This window comes from Microcaecilia unicolor, chromosome 5 (genome assembly GCF_901765095.1).
Source record: "Microcaecilia unicolor chromosome 5, aMicUni1.1, whole genome shotgun sequence".
Classification (NCBI taxonomy): Eukaryota; Metazoa; Chordata; class Amphibia; order Gymnophiona; family Siphonopidae; genus Microcaecilia; species Microcaecilia unicolor.
Genome location: NC_044035.1, coordinates 139,850,708 through 139,869,479, shown reverse-complemented (window position 1 = coordinate 139,869,479; position 18,772 = coordinate 139,850,708). Strand labels below are relative to the sequence as shown.

Below are 18,772 nucleotides of genomic sequence, written 5' to 3'. Positions count from 1 at the left end.
TGGGCAGGAGAAACTCCTACCTTGATAAGTGCCATTTACTGGAGTCAGCCATGGATTTTCAGCATTATTATTTGAAAAATGCTGCTAAAAGTTACTACTGATGAATCCTGCACTATCCGTATAGTGCCAGAGTGGTCCATGAATATAACTAAGGCAGAGCTAAGATTTAAGCTGTTAGTGACAATATTCAGGCTGCTAACAAGGTACCAGTAGCAAAAAGGCTGTTCTAACTTTCTCTAGGTACCGGTCTGAATATCATTGGTAGCTGGAAAAGTGCCAGCAGCCATTTTATACCCACTAAAGAGGAACGTTATCAAGATGAGATAGGGTTTCAAGTTACATTGTTTGGCCCTTAATGGAACTTAAGGGGCCCTAACACAGCTTAACAAAATTAAGTCACCACACGTTACATGTTTTGCATCTCATTGCTATGGAAATACTATAATGCTTCTTCAAAAAATTTTAAAATATTTTTTAGTGTGCGGTTAGTGCGAGAACATTTGTCAGTTAGAGGCCCTTTTACAGAGTGGCTGTAAGTCCAACACGGGCTTACCGCTCGCTCTTTGGGGACTACCACCGGCCCAACGTAGCTGCCGGCGGTAGTCCCACCATGAGTGTGTGCCATTTCCAGGGGGAAAAAATACCCCTGGAAATGGATTGTGCAGCGGAAACCCAGCAGTATTCAGACATTGCTGCATGCTGCCCAGTTACCATCAGGTTATCGTTGGAGCCCTTATCGCCACCTCAATTGATGGTGGTAAGGGCTCCCCGTCACATGGCCAGGTGGTGTGCCTGGGTTCTTTTTACCCACTGCAGTAAAAAGGGCCCTGGTGAGAAGGAAAAATTGCCCCCACCAGTGGCTAAATAATTTAGACACTAGAATGCGGGCACAAAAGCATCAGATTTTGTTGCTTTCTGATAATTGTGCTGCACACAGTGATGATGTCAGGCTATCTAATGTCAAGGTGGTCTTCCTGCCACCAAACACTACATCTCTGATCCAACCTATGGATCAGGGCATAATAGCCAATTTCAAACAACATTATCGGGCTGTTGTGCTATGTTGTCTGATGAGTGGTATGGATGACCAGACTGGCAAGGATAAACGTGCTGTTGAACTGGCTCATAATCTATCACTGTTGGATTCCCTACGTATGCAGAAAGAAGCCTGGAATCATGTTATACAGGCAACCACTGTGAACTGCTACAAGCGGGCAAGCTTTGTTAGGGATGTGGAGAGGGATGAAACAGATGCAGCTGTTGCAAACGTGACAGATGAACAGGCTATTAACATGCCAGCCGGTGTTACTGAAGAGGAGTTTCATCACTACGTAGCTGTTGGTTACGATCTACAAACAGCTGACGACAGCACTGATGTCCAGATATGTGCCTACACGCAGGAAATGGCTGATGATGAAACAGATGATGAAATGAGCAGTGAGGCACATGCTACCAAAATTCAACAACCTCCCGTCACTTTTGCAAGAGCGCTGGAGAGTCTGAACACCATGCGAGTCTATCTGGAGGCCAATGGATGTCAGTGCTATGATGGTTTTTACCGTCTGGCAGACATTGTCTATGGAACCCACAGACACAAGAGTGTACAGATGACTATGACTGATTACTTCAAGTAAGCCTAACATCAGACTGTATACTGTATATATAATAAACAGTACTGTACATATGTTTATCAAATGTCACGCTTCTTTTTTGGGTCACGACGGTTAAGTGCACGCTCCGGTTAACTGCATGTATTTCTTTGGTCCCAGACCCTTACACTTAAGCGGATTGCACTGTATTTACTTTAGAGGAAAACCTAGTGCATTCAGAAAGCCAATGATTTTGTGACAGATACAGTAGAGTACCTGTTGTGGGCTTTAACAAAACAGTATTTATAAATACGTAAACACACTTCAGGCTTAGTTCATTATGCTATTAAGATGTTATTTACCAGTTTCCTGCATTGAACAGAAGTTTTGTAAAGTAATTCATATCCAACTTATGATTATAAAACAATATCATCTTTCACATGATCCTTCAGTATACGCCCAACATAGCAGTAATGTTTTACTCTGTATATAATCTTTTTTTCTAAAGACAAGCCTACAGTATCGTTTAATTTTTCCACAGATTTATTCTTACAACATGGAGCTAATCCATTTTACTTCTTTGCCTATACATTGTTCAAAGGAAACTAATAATAGGGGTTACAAATTAAAAAAAAAATGGCACAGGACACATATCACTTTGCTGTCATATTCAAGCGGCACATGCTAGTTTGAAGGATAAAGTAGAAATATTGAATGTTAGGTCATGTGGGGCCCTTTTACTAAGCTGTGTAAGCATCTACATGTGCCCAACGTGCACCAAAATGGAGTTACCACCTGGATACCGTGCGGCTCTTGCAGTAATTTTATTTTTGGCGTGCGTCCGATATGCGCATCTGAAAAATTTATTTTCAGACGTGCATATTGGATGCGTGCCAAGTGACATTTGACGCATGCAGGTCATTACTGCCCGGTTATTGCTTGAGACTTTACCGCTAGGTCAATGGCTGGGGGTAATGTCTCAGACCCAAAATGGACATGCAGCAATTTTCATTTTGCCACACGCCCATTTTCGTTAAAAATTTTAAAAAGGCATTTTTTTACAGGTGCACTGAAAAATGATTCTGCACGCACTGAAAACATGCGTCTACACTACTGCAGGTTATTTTTCAGTGTGCCTCAAAAGTTAGGGGGCCGATGTTAAAGCTACATGGTGACCGGACTAAGTTAAAATACAGTATTTATGTTTATACATTCTGCTGTTGTTACCTGCCAGCACTCTATTTAGTTCAAGCCTATTTGTCAGCAGGTCTAAACTCATCTGGTTAGCAACTGAATATTATGGCTATCTGGATAATTATTTTCACCCTGGCCCCATTTTAATGATTAATGAAATATTATTATCTTAATAATCATTTATAAAATAGCCATGTTCTTCATTTCTTTCTAAATATAAGATAAACTGACTGAGTTTTATATTCATAAAGGAGTTACTTCCATGCCAGAGAATCTCTGCCACTGATTGTCTTGTGTCTTATAAAGGCCAGCCACAACTCTTTCACAGAAAGACTAGTATACCTAAAATCACTTTCTGAGCAGAGAACTCTAACAGAAACATACTGGGCCAGCGTGTGCAGGATTTTTTTAAATATAAAAATAAATAATTTAAAAGTTTTTCTAAAATCTAAGGGGAACCAGTGTAAAAAGATTAGAAAGGAAGTAGTTCTTCCAACTTTCCCCCTGGCAAATTGAAAACAACTGCAACCTACTGAGAAGTTTATTAAAAAGTCTCAAATATAAGAAATTTCAATAATCAAGAGCATGCATAGCCAGTAAAGCACATTAAACCTGCTTAACATGCATCGATACATTAACACAGCTGTTTTAACAGAATTTTAACCCATTCTAGTAATTAAGCCACTAAGGGGCATGTTTCATTTTTTTTGCACTTACCACACATTAAAAGAAAAAAACTATTACATGACAAGTGCAAAGCCCATGCAGTGAATGCAGGGAGGTTTTGCCCAAGATCTGGTCTGTTTTTTTATAGGCACCAGCATTGCAAAATGATTGAGGGGTGACAAACACAACACAAACTGCCTCTCCCTGGACACAGGAAGGAACTTGCCTAATATTGGGGATACTCAGCACATACTAGCACCCACAGAGCTGGCTGCTGTGTTACATTTACCAAACATATCACATGGGTACCACATTATTTGTAGTAGCAGATAGTCTGGCATAACATGTAACACGGTGCCAGCTCATAAATACGACAAAGTACTGCCACAGTTGCACACTTCCTCAATCTGATCCCCCCTCCACAGGTTCCCCTAAACAGCTCCTTATTTTATCCAATCCCCCCTCCAAACTTTCACCCAATCCCATACCCGCCTTGAATAACCCCTTGCATCTTATTTGACCCCCCTTGAATAAGCCATCCATCTGAACTGATCCTCCCCCAAAAGGGGGTAGGGATTGGATTGGATTGGGGGGGGGTGCTTATTCAAGTGGATCAGATCCAGGAGGGGTGTCTTTCAGGGAGTGATCAGATTAAAAGCAGGAAACCGGCCAAAGAGTCGGTTGGGCCGCTGGACGAAAATGGTGTTAAAGGGGCGATCAAGGAGGACAAAGCCGTAGCAGAGAAATTAAATGAATTCTTTGCTTCGGTCTTCACCGAGGAGGATTTGGGGGGGACACCGGTGCCGGAAAGAATATTTGAAGCGGGGGAGTCGGAGAAACTAAACAAATTCTCTGTAACCTTGGAGGATGTAATGGGTCAGTTCAGCAAGCTGAAGAGTAGTAAATCACCGGGACCTGATGGTATTCATCCCAGAGTATTAATAGAACTAAAAAATGAACTTGCGGAGCTACTGTTAGAAATATGCAATCTGTCCCTAAAATCGAGTGTAATACCGGAAGACTGGAGGGTAGCCAATGTTACTCCGATTTTTAAGAAGGGTTCCAGAGGAGATCCGGGAAATTATAGACCGGTGAGTCTGACGTCGGTGCCGGGCAAGATGGTGGAGGCTATTATTAAGAATAAAATTGCAGAGCATATACAAAAACATGGACTGATGAGACAAAGTCAGCACGGATTTAGTGAAGGGAAGTCTTGCCTCACCAATCTAATGCATTTTTTTGAGGGGGTAAGCAAACATGTGGACAATGGGGAGCCGGTTGATATTGTATATCTGGATTTTCAGAAGGCGTTTGACAAAGTGCCGCACGAAAGACTCCTGAAGAAATTGCAGAGTCATGGAATCGGAGGTAGGGTACTATTATGGATTAAGAACTGGTTGAAAGATAGGAAGCAGAGAGTAGGATTGTGTGGCCAGTATTCTCAGTGGAGGAGGGTAGTTAGTGGGGTCCCGCAGGGGTCTGTGCTGGGTCCGTTGCTTTTTAATGTATTTATAAATGACCTAGAGATGGGAATAACTAGTGAGGTAATTAAATTCGCCGATGACACAAAATTATTCAGGGTTGTCAAGTCGCAGGAGGAATGTGAACGATTACAGGAGGACCTTGCGAGACTGGGAGAATGGGCGTGCAAGTGGCAGATGAAGTTCAATGTTGACAAGTGCAAAGTGATGCATGTGGGTAAGAGGAACCCGAATTATAGCTACGTCTTGCAAGGTTCCACGTTAGGAGTTACGGATCAAGAAAGGGATCTGGGTGTCGTCATCGATGATACGCTGAAACCTTCTGCTCAGTGTGCTGCTGCGGCTAGGAAAGCGAATAGAATGTTGGGTGTTATTAGGAAGGGTATGGAGTCCAGGTGTGCGGATGTTATAATGCCGTTGTATCGCTCCATGGTGCGACCGCACCTGGAGTATTGTGTTCAGTACTGGTCTCCGTATCTCAAAAAAGATATAGTAGAATTGGAAAAGGTACAGCGAAGGGCGACGAAAATGATAGTGGGGATGGGACGACTTTCCTATGAAGAGAGGCTGAGAAGGCTAGGGCTTTTCAGCTTGGAGAAGAGACGGCTGAGGGGAGATATGATAGAAGTGTATAAAATAATGAGTGGAATGGATCGGGTGGATGTGAAGCGACTGTTCACGCTATCCAAAAATACTAGGACTAGAGGGCATGAGTTGAAGCTACAGTGTGGTAAATTTAAAACGAATCGGAGAAAATTTTTCTTCACCCAACGTGTAATTAGACTCTGGAATTCGTTGCCGGAGAACGTGGTACGGGCGGTTAGCTTGACGGAGTTTAAAAAGGGGTTAGATAGATTCCTAAAGGACAAGTCCATAGACCGCTATTAAATGGACTTGGAAAAATTCCGCATTTTTAGGTATAACTTGTCTGGAATGTTTTTACGTTTAGGGAGCGTGCCAGGTGCCCTTGACCTGGATTGGCCACTGTCGGTGACAGGATGCTGGGCTAGATGGACCTTTGGTCTTTCCCAGTATGGCACTACTTATGTACTTATGTACTTATGCTTTTTCGGGAGGGGGATCAAGTTGGGGTGGGGGACTGCAGAGGAGATTAGATCATGTTGCGAATCTTCAGGGGAAGTTAAAGTGAGGATATTTTGCACTGGGGCAGCCATGGTACTAGACTGCTAAAAGTGTTAAGTGAAGCTATGCTATCAGAAATCATTACATGCCTTAGCTGTTATAGCAGACCACTTCTCAGCTGCACCCCACCATGCCTGAACGCTGCCTGTATCCACATTAGGCAGCTAGGATGGGATTTTTACCATGCAGGCTGTTTTAATGAACATTAGACATTATTGTGAGTCCACGTTAACATGATCTAACACATGTTAAAACCCACACTAGTTACTTAATACAGCTCAGTAAACATGTACCTGGGTGATTTAGTAAAACCAAGCAGTATATCAAATTAGTAAATGATTTCTATTAAGTCACGCAGAGCACAACAATTAGGAAAATCAACTTGACTCCCTAGGTTTGCAACTCTTCTCCTTTCTCCATCATTTCTTATCTTACTTTCCTAGCCAGTCATAATAATTTGGTTTGAACCTGATAATCAATGTGCTTGTCATAAAGAATGCACCGTGTGAATGCAGCTCTGCAAAATTACCAAGAAACAAAAAAGAACCAACAAGGATAATCTATTAATCCTTGCTTACCTTTTTGATGCCTTCAGAGGGGCTGGACACACAATTATCATCCCCATTGTTCTTACTTATTGTTCTCCAGAGCTCAGCAAATGTGCTATCCTGTTCCAAAGGGTTTGTTCCCTTTGCTTTGAAGTATTCATAGACCGATGAATCCTTGACTGTGCCGTAAGACATGTCCATTTGTTTGGCAAGGTCTTGAAATGTTCTGCAATCAAAGAGATAATGAAATACTAAGGCCAAGTTAGATGAAGAGTGTGTTTGCTAATTAAATAAGCTTGGTTCTATTGTTTTCTTCCAAAGAAACATAACAGCTGGTAAAAATCAATATAAATTGTGTAGCTTTTTGCTTTGTATAAATGGAAATAAGTGAAAGGGGGAAAAGAGATCTTAAAGTTTTTACATAAACATCTTATGCTGTTTTGTCCTTTTATTATAGTCATTATATTGACATAACCATTTTAATTTTTTGAATTTGTTGGAGTGTTAGGGTCTGCCCTGTTTCATATCTCTCCCTGATTTCTCACCTTGATATAAATGGTAATGCAAAATAACTAATGTTATAATAATAGAGACCAGACAATACTAGGCTCTGCAATAACGGTTGACAATCTTTCAGATATTAGAGGTCGTAATTTACTCAAGATCCTGAACTTTTTCACAACTGACTTAGGGGCCCGTTTATTGAGCTGCAGTAAAAAGTGGCCTGTGCTAGTTTGGACACATGAAATTAGAAGGCAGCTGGGCCACTTTTTACCATGGTGGGTAAAAAGGCTTTTTTAATGGGGTGCTAAATGGCCATGTGCTAATATTAAATGTAGCATGTGGTAATTTACTGCAGGAACCCTTAACACCACTTATTTACTTGGTGGTAAGAGCTCACATATTACTCCTGCAGAAATCCGACAGTGCGTTAGCCCTACCACAGCTTAGTAAAAGGGCTTGTGAATTTGGGACTTAAAGGACAATGCTGAATCAAACAAAAATGTAGGCACTGACTCTGGCATTTAGGTTCAAGGGCTTCTACTAGTTCTATGGCTGATGGAAGTGCTTGCGCCTGAACTATAGATATATATTTTACCTGTTATATTTCCGTTGTAGAATAAGCACCACACAGGCACCCTCTAGGCACCTAAATATTAGCATGCTGTGATAGAATTGACCTCTTTATATGTAGTCCATTGAGGGGATAGGGCTGAGATGTCCTCACCACATTTAGGGCCTGTTTTCTAAGCTGCACTGTAGGTGCACTAACTTTTTAGCATGGGCTAATGCTAGAAACATCCATATACTCCTATGGGTGTCTCTAGCGCTAGCATGCACTAATTATTAGCGCATGCTAAAACGTTAGCATGCTTACAACGTGTCGAAACAGGCCTTTAATATGTCTTTGGCAAGTGAGAAGGTAGACAGAATGGTGGTATATCAAATCCATTACCTTTTATCCTTTTACCTTTAAGATCTCAAAATTGCCAGTGATTAATTTCACATTATTTTCCCACAGTCAATTGGTACTGGGAGAAATACCTAGAGGTCACCCATATAGCAATGTTATTTCCTATGGTTTTTTCAGTTAACCTGCATAGTGTAGACAAATCAACATTTAGGGGGTAATTCTATAAAGACGGTGCTAACATTAATGCATTACTTCCACTTGACTAGATTGCTGGCATGTGTGTGCACATATACCCATAAATGCCAAAAATCCAGCTATGAATAACTTTGGCACTCGCAACGCATCCATTTATTTCATTACCATATGTCATAGTTAAAAGACTTAACCCACAAATCATTGGCCACAGCTTTATTGAAAAAAAAAAAAAAGAAACAGTTTTGTAACAATATATATGAAATGGCAAACTTTGCAAATATCTAAAAATGCACAAATTAAAACATCAAACTAAAAGCTCTTTAGTTTCCCATTCAGCTAGATAGTATTAAACTAGCTATGAAAAGTTTTCAGTACACCCAGGGGCCTGTGGTATTGCCAAGCCCCAAAAACCTCTTCTCCCTCGAGGTGGTGATATCTTTAAGGATCCAAAATTCAATTTCATGACATAACCAAAAACCCCCAGTGATTCTATATCCCCTCCATTTGTGCTATTATGCTACCTATCCTTAACAACCTTCCGATCCTTCGTGCCATATCCCTACCCACCGGGAAGGTGAGGACAACAGCCTAAAGCCCCCCACACTTTTTCCTACCAGCCTACTCTCCCAAAACAAAGCCCACCAAAACTCGACCACCACACAAATCCATTAGTCCCAAGCTCCTAACTCCTCACATGTCAAACCCAGCCAGCTGATACTACCCTCCAATCCCTTCTACCTTCTCCTCCCAGCAATAAGCTAACAGCAAACAAAATTAACCCCAAAGGTGCCTGCGAACTCTGCCAAGTTAAAAGTTCATGGTCCAGACCATGAGCATTCCTTATTCTGTAAGTATGTGCATATCTGCCATAGTGCATATTGTACAAGTTGGTATATACATGGATAGCACCTGAGAGGGATGCACACCAGCTCTATGGATGGTATAAGTGATCACATCTAGCTGTGTATGCCTATATATACCTGGTCATGCTATCCTATAAAGGAGTATAAGTGCCTAATTTACTTTATAAAATAGGCTCAAGATCATGCACTCTAGGGGTTAATTCTGTATAGGCTGCCAAATGTTAGGTGCCAAGATGCTGCATGCTAAGCACAAATTCTATATTGACAATTAAGCATATAATTGCCATTATAAAATACTAATGTAAGTTGGCATTTATTTGCCAACATAGAAAATGATGGCAGATAAAGGCCATATGGCCTATCCAGACTGTCTATCCATACCATCTACTACGTCTTCCTTTCCCTAAGACATCCCACATGTTTGTCCTATACTTTCTTCAGTTCAGACATAGACCTCATCTCCACCACTAGATGCAGCCGCTTATGGAATACATTTTCATGACTAAATGTTACAATTGTCCGTGTTCTATAACCTTAGAATGTAAGTTCTGGGCATGCTTCTGACCCACCCATGCCTCTTCCAAGTCTACAGTCTATAGAAGTCGTATTCTAAAATCATAAAATAGTAGGTGCAATTACACATGCCACTATAGAGTCAATTAACACAAGTTATCACCATCTAGTAGCTAATTTGTTAATTAAGTTGTGCAGGTAGCTATATGTATTCTGTAACCTGTGTGAGCAATTTTGAATGCTAAGCATAAAACTGTGTGCACAAGATTATAGAATGAGGGGGTAGATGCCTAAATCTAGGCTCTTCTTTATAGAATTGTCCACCTAAGAATTTTATAAGGAATTTTAACAATATCCTCCAAAGTCTATAAATGGGGCATACAATCAATTAATGGGTCAATTATTAATTTATTTATTAGGATTTATTTACCACATTTTAGAAAGACTTCACTCAAGGCGGTATATAGCAAGATTAAGTCAAACACGAGTAATAGACAATTACATCAGTAAAAATATTCAAACAACAATACAAAGTATGGCATAGAGGGGCATAAATCGAACGGGGCGCCCAAGTTTTCCTGAGGACGCCCCTTAGAGATGGTCATCTCCGGTTTTCGGCAATAATAGAAACCGAGGACGCCCATCTCAGAAATGACCCAATGCAAGCCATTTGGTCATAGGAGGAGCCAGCATTCTTAGTGCACTGGTCCCCCTCACATGCCAGGACATCAACCGGGCACCCTAGGGGGCACTGCAGTGGACTTCAGAAATTGCTCCCAGGTGCATAGCTCCCTTACCCTGCGTGCTGAGCCCCCCAAACTGCCCTCAAAACCCACTCCCCACCACTGTACACCACTACCATAGCCCTTAGGAATGAAGGAGGGCACCTACATGTGAGTACAGTGGGTTTGTGGTGGGTTTTGAAGGGCTCACATTTACCACCACAAGTGTAACAGGTAGGGGGGATGGGCCTGGTTCTGCCTGCCTAAAGTGCACTGCAGTAACCACTAAAACTGCTTCAGGGACCTGTAAACTGCTGTCATGAAGCTGGGTATGATATTTGAGACTGGAATAGAGGCTGGAAAAAGTATTTTTTAGGGTGGGAGGGGGTTAGTGTCCACTGGGGGAGTAAGGGGAAGTCATCCCCGATGCCCTCCGGTGGTCATCTGGTCATTTAGAGCACATTTTTGTGGCTTGGTCATAAAAAAAAAAGGACCAAGTAAAGTCGGCCAAATGTTCGTCAGGGATGCCCTTCTTTTTTCCATTATCGGCCGAGGACACCCATGTGTTAAGCACGCCCCAGTCCCGTCTTCGCTATGTTTCCGACACCCTCCTGTGAACTTTTGTCGTCCCCGCGACGGAAAGCATTTGAGGATGCCCAAAATCGGCTTTCATTGTCGATTTGGGCGACCCTGGGAGAAGGACTCCCCATCTTCCGATTTGTGTCAAAAAATGGGCGCCCTTCTCTTTCAAAAATAAGCCTGATAGTATACTACTTACAATGTCAACACAATACATAACAAAACATTTTAATAGACAGCAAAGATGGAACATATAGATATATAATATACAGTAACAGGAGTAAAAAAATAAGAGGATTAATTGAAAGAAAGTTGCAAATTAGGTCAGGAAAGTGCTTGAAGATTATCTTCAAACCCCTAAGAGAAAAACTACATTGGCTCCCACTAAAAGAATGAATTGCATTCAAAATCTGTACCCTGGTTCATAAAATCATTCATGGCAAGGCCCCGGCATATATGTCAGACATACAGGCTTATTTTTGAAAGAGATCGCCGGCGATCTTCCGACACAAATCGGGAGATGGCCGGCCATCTCCTAAAACCGGCCAAATTGGTATAATCGAAAGCCGATTTTTGGACACACTCGCCGGCATTCCGTCGCGGAGGCGGCTAAACTTCAAGGGGGCGTGTCGGCAGGGTAGTGAAGGCGGGATGTGGGCGTGCTTACGAGATGGCCGGCTTCAGCTGATAATGGAAAAAAGAAAACCGGCGATGACAAGCATTTGGCCGTTTTTACTTGGTCTATTTATTTTCACGACCAAGTCTCAAAAAGATGCCCAAACTGACCAGATGACCACCGGAAGGAATCGGGGATGACCTCCCCATACTCCTCCAGTGGTCACCAACCCCCTCCCACCCAAAAAAAAAAAAACTTTAAAACATTTCCTTCCTAGGAGGGGAAGCCAGTCGGCCAGCTCGTAAAAAAAAAAAGGATCTTGCTGATCAGTTATGTTATGACTTACTTGTTCTGGAGTGCTGTATTTTGTGATACTGTTTTGAGAAATGTTCAAGAAAGACTTCACACAAATTTAAAAAGTCCCTGCCGTTCATTTTCCCTTGATGGCCGTCCCTGACGTGCACTTCCCTTAATAGCCGTCTTTCTCCCTGAACAGGGAAATCAAAACAGTTTTTTTAGTAGTAACAGTGGGATTTGAACCAGCCACCTCTGCATTACAAGACCAGTGATGTAACCACTTGGCCACAGCTCCACTTACTTGGCTGTCCCTCCCTTTTAATTATACCCCTTCAGGACTCTCTCAGCCAATCACAGTGTGCTAAGCTGTCTGTGAGTGGCTGAGAGAGACCTGGAGGGGTATAATCAAAAGGGAGGGACACCCAAGTAAGTGGAGCTGTGGCCAAGTGGTTACATCACTGGTCTTGTAATGCAGAGGTGGCTGGTTCAAATCCCACTGTTACTACTAAAAAAGCAGTGTGCAAAAACTTTTAATTTCCCTGTTCAGGGAGAAAGACGGCCATTAAGAGAAGTGAACTTTCGGAGAGAAAGATGGCTATTAAGGGAAGTGCACGTCAGGGACAGCCATCAAGGGAAAATGCACGGCAGGGACTTTTTTCATTTGTATGAAGTCTTTCTTGAACATTTCTCAAAATAGTATCACAAAATACAGCACTCCTGAACAAGTAAGTCATAACATAACTGATCAGCAAGATCTAAACATCCAGAAGTACCAGTGCACTACGAATGCTGGCCCCTCCCACGGCCAAATGCCTTGGATTTGGCCGGGTTTGAGATGGCCGGTTCCAGTTTCCATTATCGCTGAAAAACAAAGTCGGCCATCTCAAACCCAGCAATCTGTGGCATTTGGCCGGCCCCAACCATATTATCGAAACAAAAGTTGGCCGGCCATCTTTTTCGATAATACGGTTCCGGCCAGCTGTTGCGGCGCCGCCAAAATAGATCGCTGGCGATCGATTTCGCCGGCGCCGTTTGATTATGCCCCTCATAGTAACATACTAGATGATGGCAGAAAAAGACCTGCAGGGTCCATCCAATCTGCCCAACAAGATAACTCATATGGGCTATTTTTTGTGTATACCTTACCTTGATTTGTATCTGTCTTTTTCAGGGCACAGACCATATAAGTCTGCCCAGCACTAGCCCCGCCTCCCAACCACCAGCCCCTTGATAGACCTCATAGACTTACCACCCAGGAACACAAAAAGATCATCACGCACATTCTTGAACCTCCATTACCCCAGTTGCAAAGGACTTAAATATAAATCAATATATTCATCTAGCTTCTCCTACATCAGCACGCAACTATAGAATGCACTACCAAATGCCATAAAAACAATGCATGACCTAACAGCCTTCTGGAAATTACTAAAGACCAACCTGTTCAAAAAGACATACCATAATGATCCTTCATAAATGACCTGACATCAAAACTCTAACAGAACCAGATAAATCGAACTCTCTATACCTGATTGCTTCAATTTGTCACTAATGAACGTTAACGCACTACCCACTTATCTTTCATGCCTGAAATGAACTGTTTATCTAACTTACTTTATAATTTACTTTAACATTTATGAATTTTAATGTAATACTACTTTGTATTTCTCATTCCGGAAATGGCGATCACCATTACGGCATAATGTAAACCACATTGAGCCTGCAAAAAGGTGGGCATATGTGGGATACAAATATAACAAACAAACAAACAAATAAATAAATCTTAGCTAAGGTAGGAGTGGGTAATGATGACTATTCTTGCTCTTTGTTTACAACTAGCTAAGTATTGGGCTACAGGATGATCAGCTTTGTTGGCAGTATAGTCCCAACTTTTGAATTAGAATATCCTGTTGAGCCCTATGACTGCAGAATTTATTAAATTCAAATTTAAGGGATAAAATATGATATTTTTTCCAGTTTAGAGATTTCTTTCTCAAGCGAGGAGAGACAAGCTTGTCCTTGGGGTTTTTTTTTTCCATGCAGAGTAGCTAAGGATTTCTCCCCATAGACAGGATTTAAAAGTTTCCCAAGTAGTATTAATTGAGGGAATTGAAGAAGCATTGATGGCAAAGAAGTCTTTTGATGAAAAAAGATTATTATTTTTTCTATAAAAGCAACATCATAGCACTGAAAATTGGGTGCTAATAGTCACTTATCGGCACTAATTGGCTTTAATTGAAATGTATGCATGCATTTTTAGCCATGTGGATCCACGCGCAAATATTATGCGTGGACCTGAAAAGGGGGTGCTGCCATGGGAGGGTCATTGGCAGATCAGGAGCACTCCTAGAATGTATGCCTACTGTTATAGAATAAGGGGGATCTGCACCTAATTTAGATGTGACCATTTACACTGAGGTATACTAGGTGTAAACCATCTAAGTGATTTCTAAGGAATAATTATATCAAGTTTTAACTTTCCCCTAAAGCATAGGCTAACTAACATGTTTTCCCAAGGATGCAGCAAAAAGGGTCAGCGATTGTTTTTGTAAATTAACCCTTCATCCCCTAATCCCTTTAAAATAGAGGTTATGAAACTAGTCTTCAGGACACTCAAAGCCAATCAGGTTTTCAGAATATCCACAATGAATATTTATGAGATACATTTACATATGATGGACAAAGATTATGCAAATCAATCTTATGCATATTCATTGTGGATATCCTGAAAACCTGCCATGGGCCCGCCCAACTCTGTTCTTATGTTCCATGATCAAGTATATAAAATCACGTTCATTGTTGATTTAATCATGAATTGGTAATGAGTGTGACTGTTGGGCAGACTGGATGGACCGTTCATGTCTTTATCTGCTGTCACTTACTATGTTACTATCTCCTATTCCCTCCGATGCTCAGAGACCAGCATGCTTCACAAGGGCGCCCTCACCGCTGTACACCCTATGCCAGCTCGGAGCTGGCGTTAGGGTGTCTAAAAGCCCATTACTGTGGGAAGATCCAATTAATGGAGTTGCTCTCAAAGCCCACTCCAGCCTATCCATCTTGTCATTTGCAGGACCCAGACCATAAATGTCTGCTCAGCATTGTCCTCAGTTCTAGCTACTGAAGTTGCCATTGAAACCCCTTCCAGCCCAGCATAGTGCGCTGGTAAATGTGGGTGCTAGTCCGATGCTAATGGCCTCTAGTGCCTGCGTTTACTTCTGAGGATTGGGGCCTGAGTTAAGAATCACTGCCTTAAAATAATGATAGCATCTGCCTCTGGTCTCCCACAGCTCCTCATACCATTCGAAATTAGAAGGCTCCCAGACTCTCTTTCCCCCCTGATCCCCCTAATATATTCAAAATTTGAAGACTCCCCCCTCCCCACCAAAAAAAAAGTCCCTACTGCTGATCCTTGTAAAAATTAGAAGACACCCCAGCATCCTCCCTCCACCATCTGGCACCTACTGTGGTTTCCCTGATGGGGAAGCAGGAACAATCCAGTTATTCCTACCCTGGTAGCTCACTTTCTACAAATGGAAGTGACTGACCCCTAGCAGTAGTACCTTCAAGGAAGTTAACTGCACCTCTTGAGGTGAAAGAAAGTCTTATTATGGAGCACCAGTTTTAAAAATCATCCATATTAAGCAGTTTTTAAATTTTCTTTAGGGTCTTTTTACTAAGTTGCGATAATCTTACTGCAGTTAAAAATGGTCTACCATAGAGCATGCTCAGGGGTTCTGCGGTAGTTTTTACATGTCCACGCGCTAAAAACTATTTTTTAGCATTGGGGGCAAGGTTGAAGGCAGAGTGGGTGTGGCTATGCTAATTAGCTAGCACATAGGCATTTCCGCGTGCTGATTAGTGCAGGATTAGAGTGTGGAAAAATAGGTGGCAGTAAGGGCTCACATGCTAATGGAGAAATTAGAATGTAGCCATTATTGGAAAAATAGAAACATCTGCGTTTTACTGGCAGCACTAAAAGTGGCCTCGGCGCTTGGGAAAGACCTGCATTGGGGCTACCACAGTCCACGTTTTAGCACTGCTTGGTAAAAAAGACCCCTTTATTCACTTGTAACAATTTCTGTTCTGCAAAAACAAATGAAAAAATGATAAAACATTCATATAACAAACTTAGGGCCCTGTTTACTAAGCAGCGTTATAGGCGCGTTAACATTTTTAACACGCGTTAACCATGTATGTGCCTACAATATCCCTATAGGCACCTATATGGTAGGCGCACTAAAAACACTAACGCACCTTAGTAAACAGGGCCTGTAGGGCCCTGTTTACTAAGGTGCACTAGAGTTTTTAGCATGTGCTAATGCTAAAGACACTCACATCAGTGTCTCTAACATTAGTGCTGGCTAATTTTTAGCATGCGCTAAAAAATGCTAGTGCGCACACAGTGCAGCTTAGTAAACAGGGCACTTAAAATAAAACTAAAAAGTAGAAATGTACCCTAACCCTATTTTAATATTAATGAGATGTTTTCTATTTATTTTCAAGTGACTGCTCATTTATTTTATATAATTTTTTATAAAATATTGGTCCACCACCTAGTATCAATTTTTTAAAATGTGTAAACGGCCCAGAAAGTCCCTCCCATAGCCTGTCATCACCCACGTGAGGCCTGCAGCTGATGCAAATCCCTCTAATACACCATCATTGTAAGCCACGGCTCAACTTTAATGATACAAAAATACCTGTTGGCTCATAGTGATGAAGTGTTAGACATCTTGGTGGGGTCTGAATTAACAGTGGTTCACAGGTAGTTGATAATAGGCCAGAGCAGGGGCTTCATAGGCAGATTACAATAGTTTTTACTGTTTCTAGGCAGTGGGCTTGAGGGTTGTATTAGGATTTATGACTGTGTTGGTTGATGGGGGGAGGGCCCATTCCCCCACTCCTCTGACCACAGAGAGGCATATTTTCAAAGCACTTTGGGAGGCTAAGTTCCATAGGTTTCTATGGAACTTTGGGAGGCTAAGTGCTTTGAAAATATGCCTCAGAGTGTTCTGGCCCCCATCCCTGTTACAACACACAATGCAATCCTTGACCAAAACGTTCACCCACCCCTGCTCAAGGAACTGAACTATTGACATTGTAAACCACTATGAACAAAGGGTAATCAGGAGTTAGCTAGCACCATTCTGAATTGCAATAATGATAGGCCAGAAGAAACTGGAATCATTCCTTCCCTATGAGAGGTGGAATGGAAAATCCATGGTGGCATACAAAGCAAGTATGAGAGATGTTGGCGGCATGCATGCATGATGGGGATGGAGGGGAAAGGGTTTTTCAACATAGGGAGTGTTGTGACTAAAGGCTATATATACCCTGAAAACTTTGGAAGGACATATTAGCCTGAAAGTGATGTCAGGGATAGTTAAATATACATCTTTAGGAACAGTTATATTTCAAAAGTTTATTGTGGATTACATGCTCGTTGTGGTCCATGTTAAATCTATTTTAGATTCATGAGCAGCTTTCCATGAGATAGAGCTCACTAATTCTTTCAGCATTTCCTACCATTTTTTATTGTTATCACATGTAAATGTGTTTTTAACCTATGTTAACGCATTAGCACTGCTTAGTTAATTGGCTGCTTTATGTTTTAATTGAATTTTGCTGTATGGTTGGAAGTACTTGGTTTATGTTGCTGGTAGGTATCATCATTAGTCTTCCTCATTTCCTGTTTGTGCTCTAAGAGTCTTCATTATCCCAAACAGATTAAAGTAAAAAATGAATTCCAGTGTATTAAGTGATCTGTGACTTTCTCCCTGCAATCACAATGGAGACACCAGCATGAATTATTATTTATAATTATATATATTGTATGCCATTTCCAGCACACTGATTATAGTAGCTGTCTTTTCTTGCTGTTACATAAAGCAGAACTACTTCATTATAAGAAGTTGTTATTATCACCCATAATGAGATTCATTTAAAGTCCTTCATACTGAAATTTGAAAAGATGTCTTTGAAACGAGACATATTTTATATTCAAAACAGAAGCACTATAGTGATCTAACTTTCTGACCAGATACTGTACTGTATGATTCTTTCCAAATAAAAATCAGATAAATCAGTACATTCTTAAAAAAAAAAAAAGTTTCACTGATTTCATTTTTTCGCACAGGGGGGCCATGTTTTGGAAAACAAAAGATGGTTGTCTATTTCATAGCTTGCCACTTTTAAATTCACTAATGATAATGATCTTGTATTAATATTGTTAATGATATTACTTACTGCAGATGAAATGAGGGAAGCAAAATACCATATTGTATCCAGTTAACTATGATTGGTCTCAAGCACAATTTTCAAGAACCATTTAACTTGATAAATTCCTACTTACACAGGTAAAAGGGGTTTTTAGAAAGCCCCAGGGGCAAATCAACATGGCTGAGCTCCCTTCCCCCCTTGTGTACCTGTCAGGGTCTTGAATACACAGAGTGCAGCAAGCACAAGGGCTGTATTTGTAGTCATAACTGGGTTGGGAGGGATCCTTCCCCCTACTTCTAAAACTAAATACTGCACTGGCCCCCAACCCAGTCACAACTCCCAATGTGGCTCTTAGACCAAAATGATGTCACTGCTGATCTAGGAACTGAAATATTGACATTGTAAATCACTGTGAACAGAGGGAAGTTGGGAGTTAACTATGCTGACTGATTTCTTTGGGGGACCTGGAGCACCAATAGGGTAATGTGTCTACCTCAGTCAGCTTGGTGCTTGCTTGGTGGGCTGACTGTGGGGTGAGGTAGCGTGAGTTGTTACCTTGGTTGGGTTTTTGGGTCCTTGGTGTATATTGGTAAAGTTTCAGTTGCAGCCTTGGGGTTTTGCGATGAGAATCGGGGTAGAAGTACAGAAGATTCTGGGCCCAGTACTGCAGGGAAATGTTTTGGGAAGTGCTGTGACTTTGTTCCTGGAGTTTGATAGACTAGTATGGCCA

At 41.5% G+C, this 18,772-nt stretch overlaps 1 protein-coding gene across 1 annotated transcript in view; it reads right to left on the bottom strand.

Annotated features, from left to right (window-relative positions):
- Positions 1 to 18,772, bottom strand: part of GRID1 (glutamate ionotropic receptor delta type subunit 1) — a 1,935,592-nt gene that overhangs the window by 122,813 nt on the left and 1,794,007 nt on the right. The window contains exon 13 of the mRNA XM_030203368.1: positions 6,652 to 6,847. Coding sequence (XP_030059228.1) covers positions 6,652 to 6,847 — 196 coding nt within the window. The remainder of the gene's footprint in view (positions 1 to 6,651; positions 6,848 to 18,772) is intronic.